The following is a 20,282-nucleotide window of genomic DNA, read 5'->3' on the forward strand; positions in this document are numbered from 1 at the left end:
CTCCTTCTCTCCATAAAGCTCTTCACCATATACTCTGCACCTCAACATAACTGTATGTTTTCTTTTTCTTTTATTTATTTATTTATTTGAGAGAGGGAAAAGGCAGAGATAGAGTGAGAGAGAGAGAGAGAGAATGAATGAATGAATGGGCATGTCAGTGCATCTAGCAACTGCAAACTCCAAATGCATGTGCCACCTTGTGCATCTGGCTGACATGGGTTCTGGGGCTTCACAGACAGGTGACTTAACTGCTAAACCATCTCTCCAGCTCCAAGGTAGCCATTTTTTCAGAACTGTGTTCTGCACACTGAGCTCAGTGAGGCTGTTCTTCCATCTTATGCCTTGCATTGGAAAAACATTTTGGTGGAAAGACAAGGCTGAGGAGCAGACCTTGAACTTTCCAAAACACCACAACTCAGTTCTTGATTCATATTATTGAACAACTGAGAAGCATTGTGTCATGTGTCTTCTTCCATTTTTAATGATTTTTAATCATTTATAGGAAGTCCACACATGATAAATTGTTATATTCTCATCTATTTTCACATTGCTTCCAATGTGAGTTGTATATAGCATAAATCTATGATATATGAATCTATGAGATCTGTGCTCTTTTTAAAACTTTCTACTGCCAGCCACAACCTATACAACTAAATTCTAATTTACTAACAAGAGACTCAAGACCCCTTAATAATTGTTTTGCTGAAATAACTGTCCAGACTTCCTGCAGGCTCTGACCACACCCCCCCAATCCTAATGCTGTTCAATTTCATGTGCATGAGAATCATGGAGAAGCTTTGTTTTCCATGGGTGTTTTCTCTTTTGTATGACTCAGATGACCTGAAAATTTAAAGTTGTTACAATTAATGTAAGTGTTCTTGAGGCAAGCAGTATAAGTCCTATCCAAGAATTCCTGTGCAATGTCACAACTCACGTTCATGTTGTGGGGTTAGCAGAAGTTCACTTCATCCATTAGACTTAGAAATGTCTTCACTTACTCATTCCTCAGCATAGTTCAACCAGTGTATTAATCAAGGTTTTCCAGAGAAAAGGACCAGTAAGATCCATCTAACATCTATCTATCCATCTACACTCTATCATCTATTTATCTATCACCTATTATGTAATCTATCATCTATCTACCTGATCTATGCCATCTATCTATTCATCATTCATCCACCCTATTATCTCTCTATCCATCTATCCACCCATCTAGCATTTCTCAAGAGTTAGATTCATTGTAGAATATGGCTCACAAGATTATGGAACAAAGAAGTCCTGTGAAGCTCTATATATAGCAGGAAAGTTGCTTGTACAATTCACTCAAAATTTAAAGACTTGGGCTGGAGAGATTGCTTAGTGGTTAAGTGCTTGCCTGTGAAGCCTAAGGACCCTGGTTCAAGGTGCAATTCCCCAGGACCCACGTTAGCCATATGCACAAGAGGGTGCATGCGTCTGGAGTTTGTTGGCAGTGGCTGGAGGCCCTGGCATGCCCATTCTCTCTCTCTCTCTGCCTCTTTCTCTCTCTGTCTGTCACTCTCAAATAAATAAATAAAAATAACAACAAAAAATGTTAAATTTAAAGACTTAAGAACACAAGAAACAAACGTTTTCATTTTCAGCCTGAGTGTTGGGAGCACAGATATCTGTGAGTAGTAAATGCATGTTCTAACTCAAACAGAAGGCAGGTTATTTCCCTCTACCTTCTGGTTTTATGTGGCCTTAGCAGACTGGACAAGGTCAGCCCCATTGATAAGAGAGATGTCTTCTTCTACCAATGCAAATGCCAACCTCCTTCAGAAGTGCCCTTATTGGAACATCCCAAGGAAATACCAGTTATGTGAGCTTTCCACAGCTCATTCAACTTCAAACACAAATTAACCATCTTATCTAGAATTCTCTTTTTAAAAAATCCCAGTTTATGAGCTTTCAGGCTAAAATTGGGAGGGCAGTGCTTTAAATTATTGTCCTCTATATTATAATTTCCTCTGCTAAAATATATTTATTTATTTTCCTGATGCTACATTATTACTTGTTTTAAATCAGTACAAATTGAGTCTCCTTAAGCCCTCTTGAACTCCCAGATTTATTGCACTCAATTTTGGATTCCAATTTAAAGTTTACATAATCTTTTATTGCAGCAGTTATAAATATTTGATTATTTGCACATTTCACATGTCTGCCTATGTTCTTTGAACACTGGCACTGAGCATTTTTCTTTGATTCTTCACTCTTTTAGAAAAAGGTCCCCAATGAATACTATTTTGGAAATTAATAAATAGCTAAACATTTGCAGAAATAAAAATTGACATTCATTGATATTACTTGTCTTTAAAACCAGTCAGCTTAGACAAACTACCCATGTTCATCCATCCTTCCGTTTTCAGACTTTCAAGCTATGGATGCATCTTTAGACAAATTGACCTTTCCTCTGCCCTTAAGTTTGCTAAACTAGACCAAACACTGGGGCTGAAGGCATAGCTGAGTAGTAAATTTCTTGCCTTAGATCAATCCCAGCACCACCCTGAGACCCCCACTAAAGGTTAAAAGACATGCATCAAACAAAATTATCTGTTTTGTTTGGTAATTTAGAAACAAAATACCTGTTATAGGGGTTGGAGAGATGGCTTTGTGGTTAAGGCACTTGGCTATAAAGCCAAAGGACCAAGGTTCAATTCTCCAGGACTTATGTAAAGCCAGATGCACAAGGTAGCATATGCATCTGCCATTCCTTTGTAGTGGCTAGAGGCCCTGGCATGCCCATTCTCTGTCTCTATCTATCTGTCTCTCTCTCTAATAAATGAATAAAATATTTTAAAATTTATGTGTTATAAACCTTGTACCAAATAAAAATTTACCATTATGATTATTCAACTCTAATTTCAGAAAACTTTTATTATACACTGAGCTAGCCATTTTTCACAGAAAATAAAAGCCAAATAAATAATCCATGTCTTCTGTATTTTTACAGTTAAAATAGATGCAAATAGGGGACACTCACACATATTCCTAGAACATCTAATAAGTACATCTAGGGGCTAGAGGGATAGCTCAGCAGTTAAAGGCACATGCTTTCAAAGCCTGATGATCCTGGTTCAATTCCCTAGCACTGATGTAAAGCCAGGTCTGTTATTTGTTTGCAGTGGTAAAAGACCCTGGTGCACCCATTCTCATTCTCTCTCTCTTCTTTTTAAATAAATAAATAAATAAAACACTTTTAAAAAGAAGTGCATATTTGCTTAAATCAGTTGGCTTCACATCCTTCTTATCACATATTTTATAGAATTAATATCCCATAATCATAGATTTGTTCATATTCTATACATGTGAGAAAAGACAATCATTTAATAAATAAACTAAGGTAAAATGCTCTCTTTGAAAATGTGTCCCTACTGTTAGCCTCCTTTCTGATAAGAGCCAAACATTTTGGCAAGTTTACTTCAGATTTGAGTGTCAAGCCTGACTGACAACAGACTCAAACCTGGGGAGAAGCGCCATCTTGCTGTTTGTGCAGCGTGTTTGTCCTTCTGCCACCGCCAGCAAGCACTTGCGAGGCTGAGACAGGAAGGTGCAAGTTAAGTACAGGCTACATAGGAAAACTTCGTTTCACAAAACAAACCAAGCAAAAGCAAGTTCAGTCTCTGCCATTTATCTTTTCTTAAGTTAGTAATGCACATGGTGCTTGTTCTCTTCATGAGAATATTTTACCATTCCTTGCCAGTTTTGAATAGTTTGATCCACTTGAATTTAGATACTTATGAATAGATACATTAACTGAATTTGGATCACCCAGGCAATGCTATGTATCTCCTAAAAACTGGGGTTAAAAATACAGTGATTAAATGAGAAATCAAGTAAACAAAAGTCCTTGTTAAATCATCCAATTTAACCTAAAACCTACATTTCAGTACACAGGAAAGCTATCTCATGATCTTCTAGTTAATGAAAAGTAGAATTTTGATCCATGTACTTTTCCTTTAGCATATTCTGAAAGTAGAGGATGAGTCCTCCATTCCATTTTACAGACTTCTAGAAAGATCCTATTTCACTCATTCAAAAGAAGTAATCTTGGGCTAGAGAGATGGCCCAGTGGTTAAAGTACATGCCCATAAAGCCTATGACCCGAGTTCAGTTCTCCAATACCTATGTAAAGCCAGATGCACAGAGTTACACATTCATCTGGAATTCATTTGCAGTGACTGGAGGATCTAGTGCACCCATTCACTTTCTCTCTCTGCTGGGCATGGTAGTGCACACTTTTAATTCCAGCACTGAGGAGGCAGAGGTAGGAGGATCACTGTGAATTTGAAGCCAGCCTGAGACCACATAGTGAATTCCAGGTCAGCCTGGGGTACAGCAAGACACTTATCTTGAAAAAAAAATAATTAATTAAATTTAAAAAGTCATCTTATATCTTTGTTAAGAATGGAAAGGAGGGCTGGAGAGATGGCTTAGCAGTTAAGGTGATTGCCTGTAAAGCAAGAGGGCCTAGGTTCCAAACCACAGGCCCCACATAAACAAGATGCACAATGTGATGCATGCATCTGGGGTTCACTTGCAGTGGATGGCAGCCCTGGTGTGCCCATTCTCTCTCTCTCTCTCTCTCTCTCTCTCTTTCTCTCTCTCTCTCTCTCTCTCTCTTTCTCTCTCTCTCTCTCTCTCTCTCTCTCTCTCTCTCTCTCTCTCTCACACACACACACACACACACACACAAATAAATAAATAGCTATATAAAAGAAGGGGAAGAACATGTAAGGGATGAATCTGGTTCAAGTCCATGTTCTCTTGATTGAGGTTCCTTTTCTATATATACATGCCTACCAGAAAACTCTGTATTTTCCTTTATTTGCAATTCATAGCCTGGAGACCATCACATCCATTTTCCTGATTTACTTTTTTCTCCTTAGGGCATGTACTTTATTACAAAGCTGAGTTTTTTTTCAGCTCTCCTAAGATTCAAGTTCCAAAGCAACCATTTCCTTGTTTCCATGTGCTCTAATTAACTGGATGTTCTGTACTGCTGGGATTGCAGATAACATGACATGTTAAGTAAAACATGGAATCCACTCTCAGTGGATCCATGTTGAAATCCCAGTCCTGCCTCAGTTCAAACTAACATGAAAGAAACTCATTTTCTGATACAGAATATCTATTGAGGTCACTGGAAACAGATTCCACCAACCACTGCGCTGCCACAATCTCCTGAAAGGAGATCTGAGTGGCATGTGTCTGTGTTTACCAGACACGAGGAAGTGTTCATTCCCTACAGAGAACAGAAAGGGCATTATGTGTCACTAAGTGAACTATGAGATCAACTGGTTGTCAATCAGGAATCAAAATTGTGTTAGACCTACCAGTAAGTTGCAGCATTATCTGATCTAACCTTCATTTAACTTTGCCAAACTGAGTGTATTATCTTGTTTTATATAGACAAAAATCCCATGGTTAATAGGTCAAGGAAAATTTCCCAGTTATAGGAGAGGATAATTAGACTGAAAACACAAGTTTACTTTGCTGTGTTATTCTTGATCTACCTAGTTACATGACTGTCCATACAAAGAAAAGGCAAAGAAAGGGAAACTAGGCATTAATGGTAACTGTTCTCTGGTTTTCTTTCAGATTATCAGGTTGCTGTTTATTCCTTTACTTTTTATAGTTTTTACTACAAGGTGTTCTGGTTATCTATTGAGACAAAACAATCTACTCCAAACATAGTCCTCTCAAACAGCCCCCAAGCTCAGGCAGGATACAGTGGGATGTCTGGATTCTTTTGCATAATGTCTTGAGTCTCAGTTGAGAAAATCTGAATGGTGTCCATGTTCAAGGGGATTGAGAAGCTGTCAGTGAGTGAGTGAGTGACGTCCATCAGGAAGGCACAGGGAGCTCTGGAGGCTCTGCGTGCTGGTGCCTGGGCCGGGCTGGCTGTGAGGGTGGACTGCACCAAACCTGCCAACTGGACAGTCTTTATGTGATGTACACGGTTGTGGTGGTTTGAATATATGGCCCCCAATATATTCAGATTTTTATTGTTTGTAGTTTGCAACTGCAGCCACCTGGCTAGAGGCAGTGTCACTGGGTGGGTTTCAGATTTCAATCTAAGGATATGCAAAGTGTGCCTAGCTGGAGTTTCTGAAGTATGCTGTGGCTTTTGGCTTTTGGCTTGTGCTTCTCTCTCTCTTCTTGCTCCTGTGAAGGCAGGCTAACTTCTTCTGCCATTATGGAACTTCCCCTGGATCTGTAGGCTTCAATAAATACCTTCCTCCTTAACTGTGCTTGGTCTGGAAGTTCATCTTGGTGAACCGGAAGCTGTCTGCTATAGAATTTGGTACTGAGGAGTGGACTGAGATGAACCTGACCATGTGGATATTGATCTTTTGGAATCTTTGTTTTGTAGAAATGACCATGGACTTGGTACTTGCAAATGAAAATGCCTTCTGGAGGGGAAAGCCAAGTTTTATGGACTATTCTGGTGAGAGTTTGAGAATTATAATTGTAGACAATATTGAACTTTGAGGCCTGGCTTATGATCTTTCTAAGGAGAAGGAAAGACTGCAGAGGACTTTGTTGGAACTGGGCTACTGGCATAAGGGCTTGCTGCATCCTGCTGCCCAGGCCCAGAGAGTTTAATCAAGGTTACATTTGTTATGAACTGATGTGCTTGGCTAGAGATATCGGACTGAGAGATTTAAGATTTTTAACCTGGAAAACTTTAATCAAGTTAAATTTACCTGCACAGAGACTGGTTTTAGGTTACTAAACCTGCTATTGTCAAACACATTAGCAATCTTAAAGAAGATGGCCAATTGCTTTACATTAAAACCATGGAAAGGATGCCTGAGAAAAGACTACCATAGAAATGCGAACTCTTTTGGTAAGAGTTGACTGAAAGAGGAACCTGCTTTTCAACATTAGGATTTATTTCATCTTGGAATTAAGAATATGGCTGTGTCCTGCACACCTCTTATTTGTTTCAGAAGCATGAAAAATGCGTGGAGTGGTCATGAATTGTACACAGTTCCAGGAGCTGCTGCTGAGATGTGGCATGAGACAGGACATGATGCCCTGATAGGCTGAAAGAGCCTTTGGAAGATGGACCATGGTTTGCATGAAGACCTGAAGATGTTTTGGATATACCAGGACTATGGAAGGGCGACAATAGAGCACACTATTGGCCTAGGATGGAAGTGTTCCCTGGCTACTCTGCCCAGCTGGAGGGGCAGAATTAGAAAATCTGGAGACAGTTAATGTCCAGTTGTATTGAACCTAAACTGCAGAAGTTTGATGTTTGTTTGGTGGTGGTTGAGTTTGCATTGTTTTAGTCTCTCCTTACTATGGCTTATACCAGTTGAAAATGTTTACCCTGTACTTTTATATGTTGGAAGTATTTAACTTGTTTGATTTTATAGGTCTTAATATCTTAAATTGGTCAAGACTGTGGAAACCTTGGAAATTGAACTGAGTACAATTTACAATGTGTGATGGTTATAAATATATTGGGGACCAGGGGCAGAATGTGGTGGATTGAATAGATGGCCCCCAATATATTCAGTTTTTTATTGTTTGTAGTTTGCAACTGCAGCCACCTGGCTAGAGGCAGTGTCACTAGGTGGATCTTAAAGTGTGGTGGTTGGTTTCAGATTACAATCTAAAGATTTGCAAAGTGTGCCTAGTTGGAGTGTCTGAAGTGTGCTGTGGCTTTTGGCTTTTGGCTTGTGCTTCTCTCTCTCTGATTGGTCCTGTGAAAGCAAGCCAGCTTCTTCTGCCATTATGGAACTTCCCCTGGATCTGTAAGCTTCAATAAATCCCTTCCTCGATAACTGTGCTTGGTCTGGAAGTTCATATCAGCGAACCTGAAGCTGCATGGTCTTCCACACAGCCAGCTGTCTCAGATTAATAGGAATTCTTGCTTGTAGCCCAGGGCTCCAAGAACAAGTTTATTTAATTTTTACTTTTTTAATAGAAATGAATCCATGAGACCTTTATGGCCTAGTTGTTGAAACAGATCTTAGTGATATTCCCTACTGGTTACAGCCCTACACCCCCATGATTCAAGGGTAAGGAATATATAAATCCCATCTTAAATGGGAGGAATATTTTTGGGATTTGCTGTGTTTCATCCCTACCAGAAGATATATTCCTGCCATGATTTTAGGAATTTAGACCAGTTAAACTTCCTATATTTATAGCACTCAGAATTATACTATTTTTATAAATCTGGTGTTGCATGAGAAATTCAACTAAGCTATGAAAGTATGATTTATTACTTTTAAGTAAAATCGTTTGTCTGTTCTGAATGAATCATGTTTTCATGAATTCCACAAATATTGGCTAGAAAAAGAGAAAATGTAAAGACACTTGAGGAATGATGAATGTGTGTTTACTAGAATTTGCATGATAGATAAATATTTCATACACTGCATAGTTTATGGGTGATTTATTTTAATGTAGCCTAATACAGTACTTGTCATAAGGTAGATATTCATTAATACATATTTTTAATGAAAGAATATCCATCTTTTAATTGATTTATGAAATATTTGTATGTTAAATATATAAACCTAGTCATTTATTAAGTTTTTATATTTTATTTTTATTTATTTATTTGAGAGAGGGAGAAAGAAAAAGAGAGAGAGAGATTTAGAGACAGATGAGGAGGAGCCACTGAAAACAAACTCTAGATGCATGCACCATCTTGTGCATCTGGCATACCTGGGTCCTGGGGAAATGAACCTGGGACCTTTGGTTTTGCAGGCAAGTGCCTTAATACTAAGGCATCTTTCAAGCCCCAAATGGTCATTTTTATATGTTGTGACTACTTCTAAAATGTTTCACTTGTCTTAATATTGCATTTTTTAAACAATTTAATTAGTTCAAATATATTACACGTCCCTGTATATTTTTTAAATGTCTATATGTTTAACAGACCTTTCCCTCTTTTCTGTATTTAAACTCATGATTGTCTTTAAGAAGCCTTTTAAGACACTCTCTAGCCTGTTTATATCTGAGTTCTCTGGTGTGTAGTCCCCACTGCTATAAGCTAATTGGTGAATAGGTTTGGCTCATGTGCAGCATCTCCTCTGAAGGGAAACCCATCTCTGGCGCCTGCCTGTGGTTTACCATAGGTACTCCTGATGTCCAGCCCTGATGCAGTTTTCCATGTTTAGTCTCTTGGTTACTTCAATTTCTGATCACTGAGGCAGAAGGAAGCACAGAATGGACAGACTGTTAAGGAAAATAAAAGAAAGATGATGAAGCCCATCACTATCCTAGCTGGAAGCTCTCACTGAGGGCTCAGCTGAGTACAGCTTCCTGCGTGGATGGTGGGGGCTCAGCTGCGTGGAGCTTCCTGTGTGAGTAGTGAGGTGCTGTATTGCCTATTACTAGGCAGGCGCTTCTGAGGTGCTTTACACTTGCAAGTGGACATGGTCATGAACCCCTTTGACATAATGGAGAAAGCGGTGCAGAGTCTAGGCTTGTTTCACACCAGAACAGCTGGGGTTGTAACAGACAGGTGATGTTCTCAGAACAGCAAATGTTTGAGAGGGTTGTGTTTATTTCAAGGGATTTCATCTCATCGTGACAGGAAGCAGTAGAGTTCACAGAGAAGGGAAACAGAGGAAAAAAGGAAGAACCAGCAAAATTATCTTACATAGTATTTATCTCGACTTGCATCTGTGATGAGAGAAACACTGTAGTCTCCCTGATTCCTCCCCATCCCGGTGTGACTTGAAGCTTCTGCTGCTGTTTGCATGGAAAGTGTTCAGATACCCAGTGCTATGGTGAAGGGCCTTATCAGCTCAGATATCTTATTTCATCTTGGTCATTGCTTTTCCCCTGTTGTTTTTGACTCTCTGCTAGTCACTGGCCTTGTGCCTAAACACTAACTTTTTGTCCAACCTAATACTTTTCAGTAGTTGCCAGCACATCTTGAGGGGTGGCTCCTCTGGGCATTTTCTCAGAGATCACTCCAGTGATTCTTTCCTTGGTCACTCAACTTAAAGTAGTTACTTTATCATTTGTTTTATCTTATAAACTGGTTCTTTATGCTGCTGTGTAGTATTTTCTTACTTGCTTATTTTCTGCCTCTCCATTAACCTAGAACCACAGAAATGCAGTTAACTCTGTGGATCAGGCTTTTGCCTCTCATGGCAGTACCCACTCAGAACAGGGTTGGCTATGCCCTACCTGCTTAATACATGCTGCCTAGAATGTTGCAAAGTGGAATGATGTGATCAAAACTAAGTGAAGGAAAACTTACCTGAGAGCAATGTGGAGGGAAGACTGCAATGAGAAAAGGGCCTAGCCATGAAGAGAAGTCAGGAAGCCACTGAATATGGTGGGCTGTGTTAGAAATAGACAAACATATGAGAAGCAAACCAGAGAATTCTGAAACTGGCTGAGTTCAAAGGACTTTACGTCATTTGGAATAAGAATTCATCATTAATATAAATAAGAAATCCTAGAAACTGACCACTCAGACTGGGAAATTAGAAATGGTACTCACAGAGCAATTTAAGACCTCAGATGTCAATGACAGGCAAAACATTGGGCATAGGAGAGCAATCAGGCCCACAGAGGGATGTATGGGGATGCCAAAAGTAGTGATTACTCTGAGAAAGTGGCTTACTGCTTAGCTCCCAAACATACTTTCAGGAGACAGACAAAATCACAAAAGAGAAAATAAAAAGGTATAGTAGTTTGAATGGACGACCCCCAGTAGATTGAGTTTTGTTAAAGCATCTTGGATCTCCACCCTCCTTGATGGAGGGGGGTGTCACTATGGATGGATCCTTGAGTCCAGCCCTAAGATAAATCTGAGTTCCAGCCTAAGAGAGGCAGAGTGCTTGAGCTCTGACTGGGTTCCTGGAGTGTGCTGGTTTGTGCCTGTGGTGGTTGCTTTTCTCTGTGCCCATACCTGTGAAAGGGGGCCAGCTGCTTCTTCCATTATGCATCTTCCACTGCATTGGTATCCTTCAAATAAATTCCACTCCTACTATAAACTGTGCCTGGTTTGAAGTTCATCCCAGCAACCTGACGCTGTGTACTACAAAAGGGAATGGGGACTATGCAGTTTTAGGAAAGCCAAAGAGAGAAGTAATTCAAGAAGAAAAGGATTTATTTGTGGGAAGAGGAAGGATTATTGCAAGGAAAAACATTAGATTCAGTGCACAGGGCACCTGTGGAGGAACCCGAGGGTGATTGTGGGCAGGAGCGATTGTGGGGGTCTGATGTGGCTCTTACTTCCTCAGGTAGAAGTGGGCTGGAAGACTTTTCTTATAATGAGAGTTAAAGAAAGAGGGGAGAGAAATTTGCCTAGTGAGCAGCTGAACACACAAGGAGTGTAATGAATTCATTTGAGTGAGATATGGCTGGTCCCAGCTCGAGGGAATATTTCACTAGGGGTAGCACAGAAGTGACCTGGAAGCTGTCAGCAGTATCATAACCTCTTCCAGAAGACTAGGAAATAAAGATGAGGACAGAGATAAAACTAACTTACTTTCAGTAAAGAAACACTGACAAAAGACAGTTTTTAGAGCTGGAGGTGGACTGGAAGAAACCAATGTTGTATTGAAGGTTTAAAGACACACTCATCATGATTCAGTTCAATTTCCTTGGTAGAATGGGTAAGTTGTGGTAGAGATTTGACACACTAATTTTGCTATTTAAAGATATTTACCCATGCTGGAGAGATGGTTCAGTGGTTAAGATGCTTGCCTGCAAAGCCTAACAACACAGGTTCAATTCTCTAGTACCCCTGTAAAGCTAAATACACAAGATGGTGCATATATCTGGTGTTTGTTTGCAATGAGTAGAAGCCCTTGTGAGCCCATTCTCTCTCTCCCTCTCTCTCTCTTTTTCTCTCTCTCTTTCTCTCTTTCTGTGTCTCTCTCCTTTCAAATAAATAAACATAAAAAAGGCAAAAAGATCTTTACCCAAGTTTTTTTAAAATAACTTCTTCTAAGCTTGTTTGAATGTGTGTGTATGTGTGTGTTTGTGTTTGTTACACTATCAAACCTTGGCTTTATTTTATTTTATTAATTTAGAACTTTGGTTATGGATATGTTGCTTAGTGATCATATTCCCACTGGATTGTAAGCCCTCTTCCTTAAGAAACTCCACTGAGAGCCCTCCATGGGCTTATTAGTGTTCACTGGTCATGAATTCACCAGTCTGTCTCTGTGGGGAGGGGTCGAGACAGGCTTCAGAATACACCTTCCACCCTGAGATACTTACATTCTTCCATCCTTCTCTTCTGTAATGTTTCTTGAGCTTTTGAGGTCGTGTTATAAGCCTCCTTGTGGAAGAATTTCCTTCACTTATATCTTGAAATGATGGGTATATAGTTCAAAGATAAGGCATTACATGAAGGTATCAGTTTCTTTCCACTTGGTGTATTGAGGTCTGAATTCTGTTCATTTAGTTGGTAATCATTCACTTGTTGAGTCCAGGGCTATCTAGGTAGTCCAGGGTGGCTTTGCTCTTCTGGCTACTGAAAGCACAGACACGTACCTGTCCATGTTCTTACTTAGCAGTGGGTTCAGTACAGAGAACTCAACACTTCCATATAGGTTGGGGTTTTGTAAGTTCTGTAAGTTCTGACTTATAGAAATGAGTGAGAACAATTATGTGACTCCCGTAGTCATCCTATGAATGGCGTGAATTTCATTTCTATCCCATGGTACTACTGCGAGTTACTGGAGAAACAACTTCTGAGCTACTGTAAACATGCAGTGATCTGTAGCTGTTCAATACTGAGCTTATTAATTATCTGTTTGGAAGAATGATTTTACCTTCACTTCTAAAACAAAACAAATTAAACCACCACACAACTTCTTGTAAATTCCTGACCTATGTGAGGGTTAACTTCAGGTACTGGAGAAGGCTTGTTCATTGGAGTGACATGCATGCACGATTGACAAGTTTTGCTAGAGCTTTTCTCCCTGGGTAAATGCCCTGTGTGTCTTTTGCACTTAGGTGCTGAGGGCTGATGGATACACAGGTCTGTCCTTCTGGACTACAGCTTAGCCCTCAGAGCATGGGTCCTGCCTGCCACATGCTCTCACTCAGACACCACATGAGTTTTTAATGAGCACCTAAACCTCCAGTGGTCAGAATCAATAATCTGTGCTATCTTTCACACCTGCTATTAGTAGAAATGGAACACTAAAGATGTGTTTCCTTATAGGATAGTGTGGAGTTGATCACATCCCTGATTCACAGTGGAGCAGACGTTCAACAGGTTGGGTATGGTGGCCTCACTGCCCTCCACATTGCTGCAGTAGCTGGCCACTTGGAGGTAAGTCACACCTTCACCTGCGAGGGAAAACCTCTCAGAATTTTTTTCACTTGTTTTAAAACATTGGTTATTGAAGTACTTGGAATGGTTCTGTTGAAATCACTGGGCACACTCACTTCCTGTGGCAGTGAAGTGCAGCTATATAAATGTGCTTTTAATAGTTCTCTTTCTTTTATAACAATGTAATCAAGCATTGATCAATGTAAAGATAGCTGGATATAAGAGGCTTTATGGTAGTGACACAGGGCACTGTTTTGGAATCAAGCAGTCCACCTTCCACAATTTGTTGCATTAACTTTGGGGAAGTTGTTTAGTCTCATAACATTAGATTTTTGTTAGGGTTTTTCAAGTTCGGGTTTTGCTGTAACCCAGGCTGACCTAGAATTTATTATGTAGTCTCAGACTGGCCTCCAACTCAAAGTGATATTCCTATCTCTGCCTTTCAAGTGGTGGGAATAAAGGTGTGCACAACCATGCCAAGCTCATTAGTTTCTTTGGAAAATAGTAATCGAGGGATGGGTGTAGCTTGGTGCCAGAGTACTTGCCTAACATGTGCAAGGTCCTGGGATCAATCCCCAGGTAGTAGTTAATCAGTCTACTGAAATGATTGAATTCAACAGCACATATAAATTCCTTTGTAAATGGCTTTATTTAGAGTAAGCATGAATGAAACATAATTCTCTTATTCAACATTTTATGAATTGCTATAAGAAATATTATTAAACACTAGTTATGCTCCTGACACTGTTCTAAGTGCTGGCATGACAGTAGTGACCACCACAGGCAAAATCAACACTTCTTTGGAACTTGAAAGCAAGAAGACAGACCATAAAGAAATGAAAAATATATATACAATTTTAATTAGTAGTAAGTACAATCATAAAGGTAAGTGTAGTAAAATTAAGATGGAGACTTATTTCCAGAGGTGATACAGTGAAGGCTGAGAAAGCAATATGATGTCAAGCAGAGTCTTAAGTGACATGAATACCATCCATGAGAAGGAAAGGAGGATTGTGCAAAGCCTAAATATTACCAGGCACAAAGGCCCAATGAAGGAAAGAGTAAGGTTTTCAAAGCAGAATTCTTGTTTTCACCTGATGCTGAGCTGACTGTATCTGTTAATGGTGCTGGTTACAGTGGGCCAAAAGTAGGCTGGTTAGTGGGTTGGCATCCTTATCTCCTCTTCAGATAGTTGTCTTCTTGCTTTGTGAATCATTGCCCGGCAGTGGCTTTACTCTGATTCCATGGCCTCAAGGTGAACTTTGCTGTTGTAATTGCCCTTAGGTCTCTCCACTTGCATCTCTCCCTGGGGTCCCTGACTTCCCTCATCACCTGAGGTACAACCTTGAATGACTTTTATAGGCAGTCACCAACACTACATAAGACACGCTTAGATATATTAGCCACTCTTCTCTTCTTACACAATGAAATGATTATGTTACTGATCAGATAAAATACTAATGAAGAGAAATAGGGTGAAAAGATCTAAAATAGCATACTATTATGAATTTCATCATATTCAAAATGCAAGATCACGTCCTTCAAAACTACCAGCTGTAACAAATACTTCCAGTGTACTTATTTTCTTAGTCTACACTCAATTCCAGATATATTGGTTTTCTTATGGCTTCAGATGTTCATGGTTCATGCAGTGCCTCCCACCCTTCTCTGCATTTTTTCCTTCCTGAGGTTTCATATATCCTATTTCAACTATGGTCTAAAAATATTTCATGGAAAATTCTAGAGATGATTCTTAGGACTGGAATCAGTTTTATTACAGCCTGTTGTTATGATTGTTCTATTTTATTATTAGTGTTGTGAAGCAATTTACTTAATTTGTATAATAAAGCCTTATCAAAGAATATATATGTATATGTATGAAAAACAGTGTGTGCAGGCTTTAGTACTGTCACTTGGGTCTTAGAATGCATTCTCTGTCAATAAGGCATACTACACTATAAAACCTGCTGTCAATGAAAAATTTGGTTTTACTGTATATTTTTGAATATGGAGATATAACCATAGCTGAAAGTTGCTTATCAGCCATAAATGGTGAGCCTTAGAAAATCTGTGGTGAGGAGGTCGTATTAAGAGCCAGTGAGTTAGAGAAGAAATTGACCACATGAGAGGAAAGTAAGGGAGTGTACCATCACCACATGTGGGAGATGAATGGGGTTAAGACTCTGGCTATTAAATGGTGCTGAAAGGCTGAGCACCATGGGAGATGGGATCACATACGCAGGTAGAGCTTCCTCACTGAGGGGAATGCAGGCATGACTCCACTGCCATTTCCCCCTCTTGAAGATGGAGACAGTGGGATGGATCAGAGGGAGTTCCCTTTGAGTAGTACTGTCTGCCTTTTCTTGCCTTCCTTTCTCTGAAACAGTGCCCAGTGTTGCATCTGTCAGTCCTCTTGTTCTCCATATATCAAATGCAGACCCTCCATTAGTGTCTCAAGACTGTTTCCTCCAATCATTGTGAATTCTATTAAACAATTTTATAATAAAATTTCCTTTGACTTGGGCAGCTGTCTCCTTCAGTAACAGAAGGGAGCATGTACTGAGGATGTGTAGACATGCTTACTGCAAGCTGAGGCTCACATTTAAATTGACTGTGCTTGGAAAAGGAGGAAAATACTGGTTGTCTCAGATGACAATACTTACTTCTCTTACTGGTTTATCTCATCATCAACACATATGCTCACACTGCCTGGTAAAAGTCATAAGCAATGCATGGGCAAGCATTAAATCCTCTTCTCTCCTGTAGGTTCAGTCTCAGCTTAAACTGGTAGTGAGGTGTTGGTAGTGCACCATATCTTGCTACTTGGTTCTTCTCTGAGATGGCTAGTATTAGATTTGTCCCATCAAGGCAGAAACTGAAGATTAGCAGTGAAAGGAATGGCATGGGGGGTGACATTCAGACAACAAGGGAGGGAGCACTGTGAGATCAAACTTGTCCACCCAACTTCAAGTTCTTCAGTTTTGTAAGCAAAAGAACAACTTCTCCATGATGACTTTTGTATCCGTTACTAAAACATTAATGCTTATTCCCACAAGACATGCAAAATTGGGCTCAGTAAACCAAAAATAGCATTAGCATTCAACTATTACCATACATACATATATATATATCTATATATATATAGATATAGATATAGATATAGATATAGATATAGATATAGATATAGATATAGATATATGGGAAGTAACATTATTGTTCCCACTATATCTTTACTTGGTTCTTCTAGTATAGGTGTCAGAACCCTGGGAGATATAATATGTGCATGTTTACCTACATGCTTAGCCACATACCTGTAAAACATGGCCACAGTGGTTTTTCACACAACAGTTTCTATAGTTAGCAGGAAACATATTTTCTGGAACTTTAAATAACTGTTTTTGCAGTAAACAAGATGTGTGTCACGAACAGACAACATAGCCTGTAGTGCACAGAGGGTGTGAATGTCTGTGCTGCGCAGAACAGCAGCAGCCCCACAGAAGGTTATGCTCATAGTGAACTTTGTGCTGCCCACCTTATCACTGATTTTGGTTGTAAACACTCATCCAAGCCCTGCCCGAGAAACATTTCCAGGTTACCTTAGATTTTATTTCTGATTCCAAGGAAGCACAGTCTATACCATTCCAGTTGTTCTTAACTAAATCATACATCTTTCCATGCAGAGTTTTGCTCGTCAAAAAGCCTCTTGTGTCTACATATCATTTATTTTATAACAGCTTCAATTTTCTCCTGAAAGGCAAAGACACAATGGTACTCAAAAATATAACGCATGTCCTCTCTCTCTCTCTCTTTCTCTTGCTCCCTCTATATATGCTAAATTTTATAGCCAAACATTACTATAACCATCTCCAGTACCTTGTAAACTTTGTTTGGAATCCCAACAGTTGAAATAACCAATAGTTAACACGCTGAAGTAATAAACTTATACCACATGTAGTGACAAAAGCCTCATGTACGCCTCACTCAAGGTGTTCTCCTCATCCTCAGGCAAGAAACAGCTGAAGCAAAAGAAATTAGGTAACCTGTCCACAATAATGGAGTTAAAAACTGGGAAGGCCAATGTTCACAGAGCATCCAGTACCCCAGCCAGTGCTCACTATTTTTTTCTCAGTCTGAGCAATAACTAGACAGACATTTCAGCATTGGGCATATAGTAGATAGAGATAGAAGCCTAATATGTGTCAGTAGAACATTCTGGTATTTAGGTCTTGATTGTCTCAAAAGCCAAAAGTATAGGATACCTTTGAGCCCCTTGGTCTGGACCCCATCTTTTAGGCTCTGTTCATCATCTGTGATAGTTCTACCTTATATTTTCTAAAACTCTGTTGAGCAAATATAGCTTATTTATTTAAAATGTTGGACTAGGATTGCATAGTGATACTCATAGTCTAATTTTAGAAAAATTTGAGCACTCTGGGGGAAAGTTTTACTTGTTAACAGTCTATCTTACCTCCCACACTGCTCATATGAAGACAGCACTGTGATCAAACTTTGAATACCAACATACCATGTAGTGGTTTTATTCAGTTGTCCCCAATAAACCTAGCTAGGTCCCAGCTGATGGAGATTTGGGAATTAACTCCTCCTGGAGGGAGTGTATAGTTGGGGTAAGCTTATTGGTATTATATAGCCAGTGCCCTTTGCCAGTATTTGGCACAGTCTTCTGTTTCTGTTGTCTACCTGATGTTGGCCAGGAAATGATGCCCACCCTCTGCTCATGTCATCCTTTTTCCCTGCCATCCTGGAATGTCCCTTTGAGTTTATAAGCCAAAACAAACCTTTTTCATTTTTTTCCAAAAACTGCTCTTGGTCAGGTTATTTCTGCCACCAATGTGAACCTGACTGCAACAGCAAAGTGGTACCAAGGCATGGGATTACTTATAGATATCTGATTGTCTGGCTTTGGCCTTATGGAGCTGATTTTCAAGAGTAGTGTGGACAGATTTGAAACCTTGGCCTAAGAGATGCCTTACAGTGCTGTAAGTACAGCTTGGTGGACTATTCTGGTCAAAGTTGAAAGAACTGAATGCAGTAAGAACTATGGACTGCGACGTTTGGCTTATGAGGGTTAGAAAGAGATTTGGTTGGACTGGGCTAGCAGTTTTTGTGAGAAGCTCACTGTTATGCCCATCCTGAGAAATTGTGCAGGGTTGCTTTGTGTAGAAATGGACTGGTGTTAGCCGAGGAATATGGCATAGAAATGAAATCTTTGGGCTGAAACTTCTGCCTCTCCAGTTGGAATTATATGAGATTGCAACGTTTGAGATTGGGCCAGCTGATTTTGCATTGAAGCAACGGAATGTTGACTCTTTTGAAGGGGTCCGAGTGTACAAGGAGTGTCCTGTTCTTCAAATTCTTCTTTATATCCCACTGGATTAAGAAATTTGCACCCTACTTGGTATTGTGGAATATAAAAAATGCAGAAAAGAGAGAGTCATTGAGTTTGCAATGCAGTCTTGTGGTTTGGAAATGGCCATGGGCAGTGTGAAGCAAGTTTAATGGATGCCTGCATGGAGACCCAATGGAGCCATGAGGATGAGCTGTGGGTTGCAGTGGAGAGCCAGTGAAGATGCCAGGACCACAAGATGGCTGCCACAGAAAGCTTCTGGCCCCAATGAAGTTTTCCAGGACTGAGAGTAGCCCAGCTGGAAGGGTAGAATTGGAACTTCAGAAACTTGTTGATGGATAGAAGTATGAAACTTGGAGACTTTTCACTGACTAGAGTTGTTAGACTTGGAGCTATAGAGTTTTCCCTGTTTAAATCTTGTATTGGTTGAATATTTCTTTGCTATTCCCAGGGCCATCTTTTGTGACATGAGTGTTTATTCTGTGCCATTAGGGAATATTTTTTTGGCATTATAGCTCAGTTAGAAAAGACCTTGGACTATGGGGATTTTTGAACAGCATTATTGTTGATTAATCTATGGGGACTTTTAAAGGAATAAATGCATTGCATTTTACATCATAGGTTATCAGTTTATAGGGGCCAGGGGCAGAATGTGGTGATTTGGGTCAGTTGTCTCCCATAAACTTAGGAGTTCTGAATGTAGGTTCTCGGCTGATGGAGATTTGGGAATCAACACCTCCTAGGGGCAGTGTATTGTTGAGGGCGGGCTTATGGGTGTTATACCCAGTGTCCCATTGCTAGTGTTTGGCACACTCTCCTGTTCCTGTTGTGCACCTAATGTTGGCCAGGAAGTAATGTCCACCCTCTGCTCATGCCATCATTTTCCCCTGCCATCATGGAGTTTCCCCTTGAGTCTGTAAGCCAAGATAAATCTTTTCACAAAGGCTGCTCTTGGTTGGGTGATTTCTGCCAGCAATGCAAACCTGACTGCAACACGCTATGTGGTTGAGCTTTATAAACTAAATCTTACTGTCCATGTAGTTTTAACTAGCAAAGGCCCATTGTAGGAACACTACATTTGCTCTTGCCTGCAGTAGTGGTGTAGGAACACTGCATCGACATCTGCTGTGACATGTGCAAGTGGTGTGGGAACACTGCATCTGCCGTGACATGTGGCCGTGGTGCGGGAACCCCGCATCCACCCAGACATGAGGCAGTGGTGTGGGAACACTGCATTTGTTGTGACACAGGGTAGTGGTTTGCTCATAAAGATGAATCGAGAGATGGTATGCCTCCAGTTACCAAAGGTGCCCTTTGCTACTGAGTAGTCCATATTAAAGAACCAGAGGTGGTGTCTTACTGTCTAGAATAAACCTCAAACCTCTGTTCTTCCATTTACTGCAGGTAACCTGTGTTATTGAACACTAGATTAAATGACTAGAGATGGTATCTTGCTGTCTCAGTTTTCAGTCTCAATATTAATACAAGGTAATAGCTTATACATCTTCATCAGCTAACTAAGAGTCTCAGAGGAGATGCTCTGAGCATGCTTCATCTATAAGAAACAATATAGAAGGGTCCTCACTCTCTCACAGGCATTTTCCATTAACTACATTAGCC

The 20,282-nt window shown here is 40.0% G+C and overlaps 1 protein-coding gene across 1 annotated transcript in view; it reads left to right on the forward strand.

Annotated features, from left to right (window-relative positions):
- Tnni3k (TNNI3 interacting kinase) overlaps positions 1-20,282 on the forward strand; it is a 248,124-nt gene that overhangs the window by 12,714 nt on the left and 215,128 nt on the right. The window contains exon 5 of the mRNA XM_004653621.2: positions 13,187-13,297. Within this exon, the coding sequence (XP_004653678.1) occupies positions 13,187-13,297 (111 nt within the window). The remainder of the gene's footprint in view (positions 1-13,186; positions 13,298-20,282) is intronic.

Source organism: Jaculus jaculus, chromosome 19, assembly GCF_020740685.1.
Source record: "Jaculus jaculus isolate mJacJac1 chromosome 19, mJacJac1.mat.Y.cur, whole genome shotgun sequence".
Taxonomy (NCBI): domain Eukaryota; kingdom Metazoa; phylum Chordata; class Mammalia; order Rodentia; family Dipodidae; genus Jaculus; species Jaculus jaculus.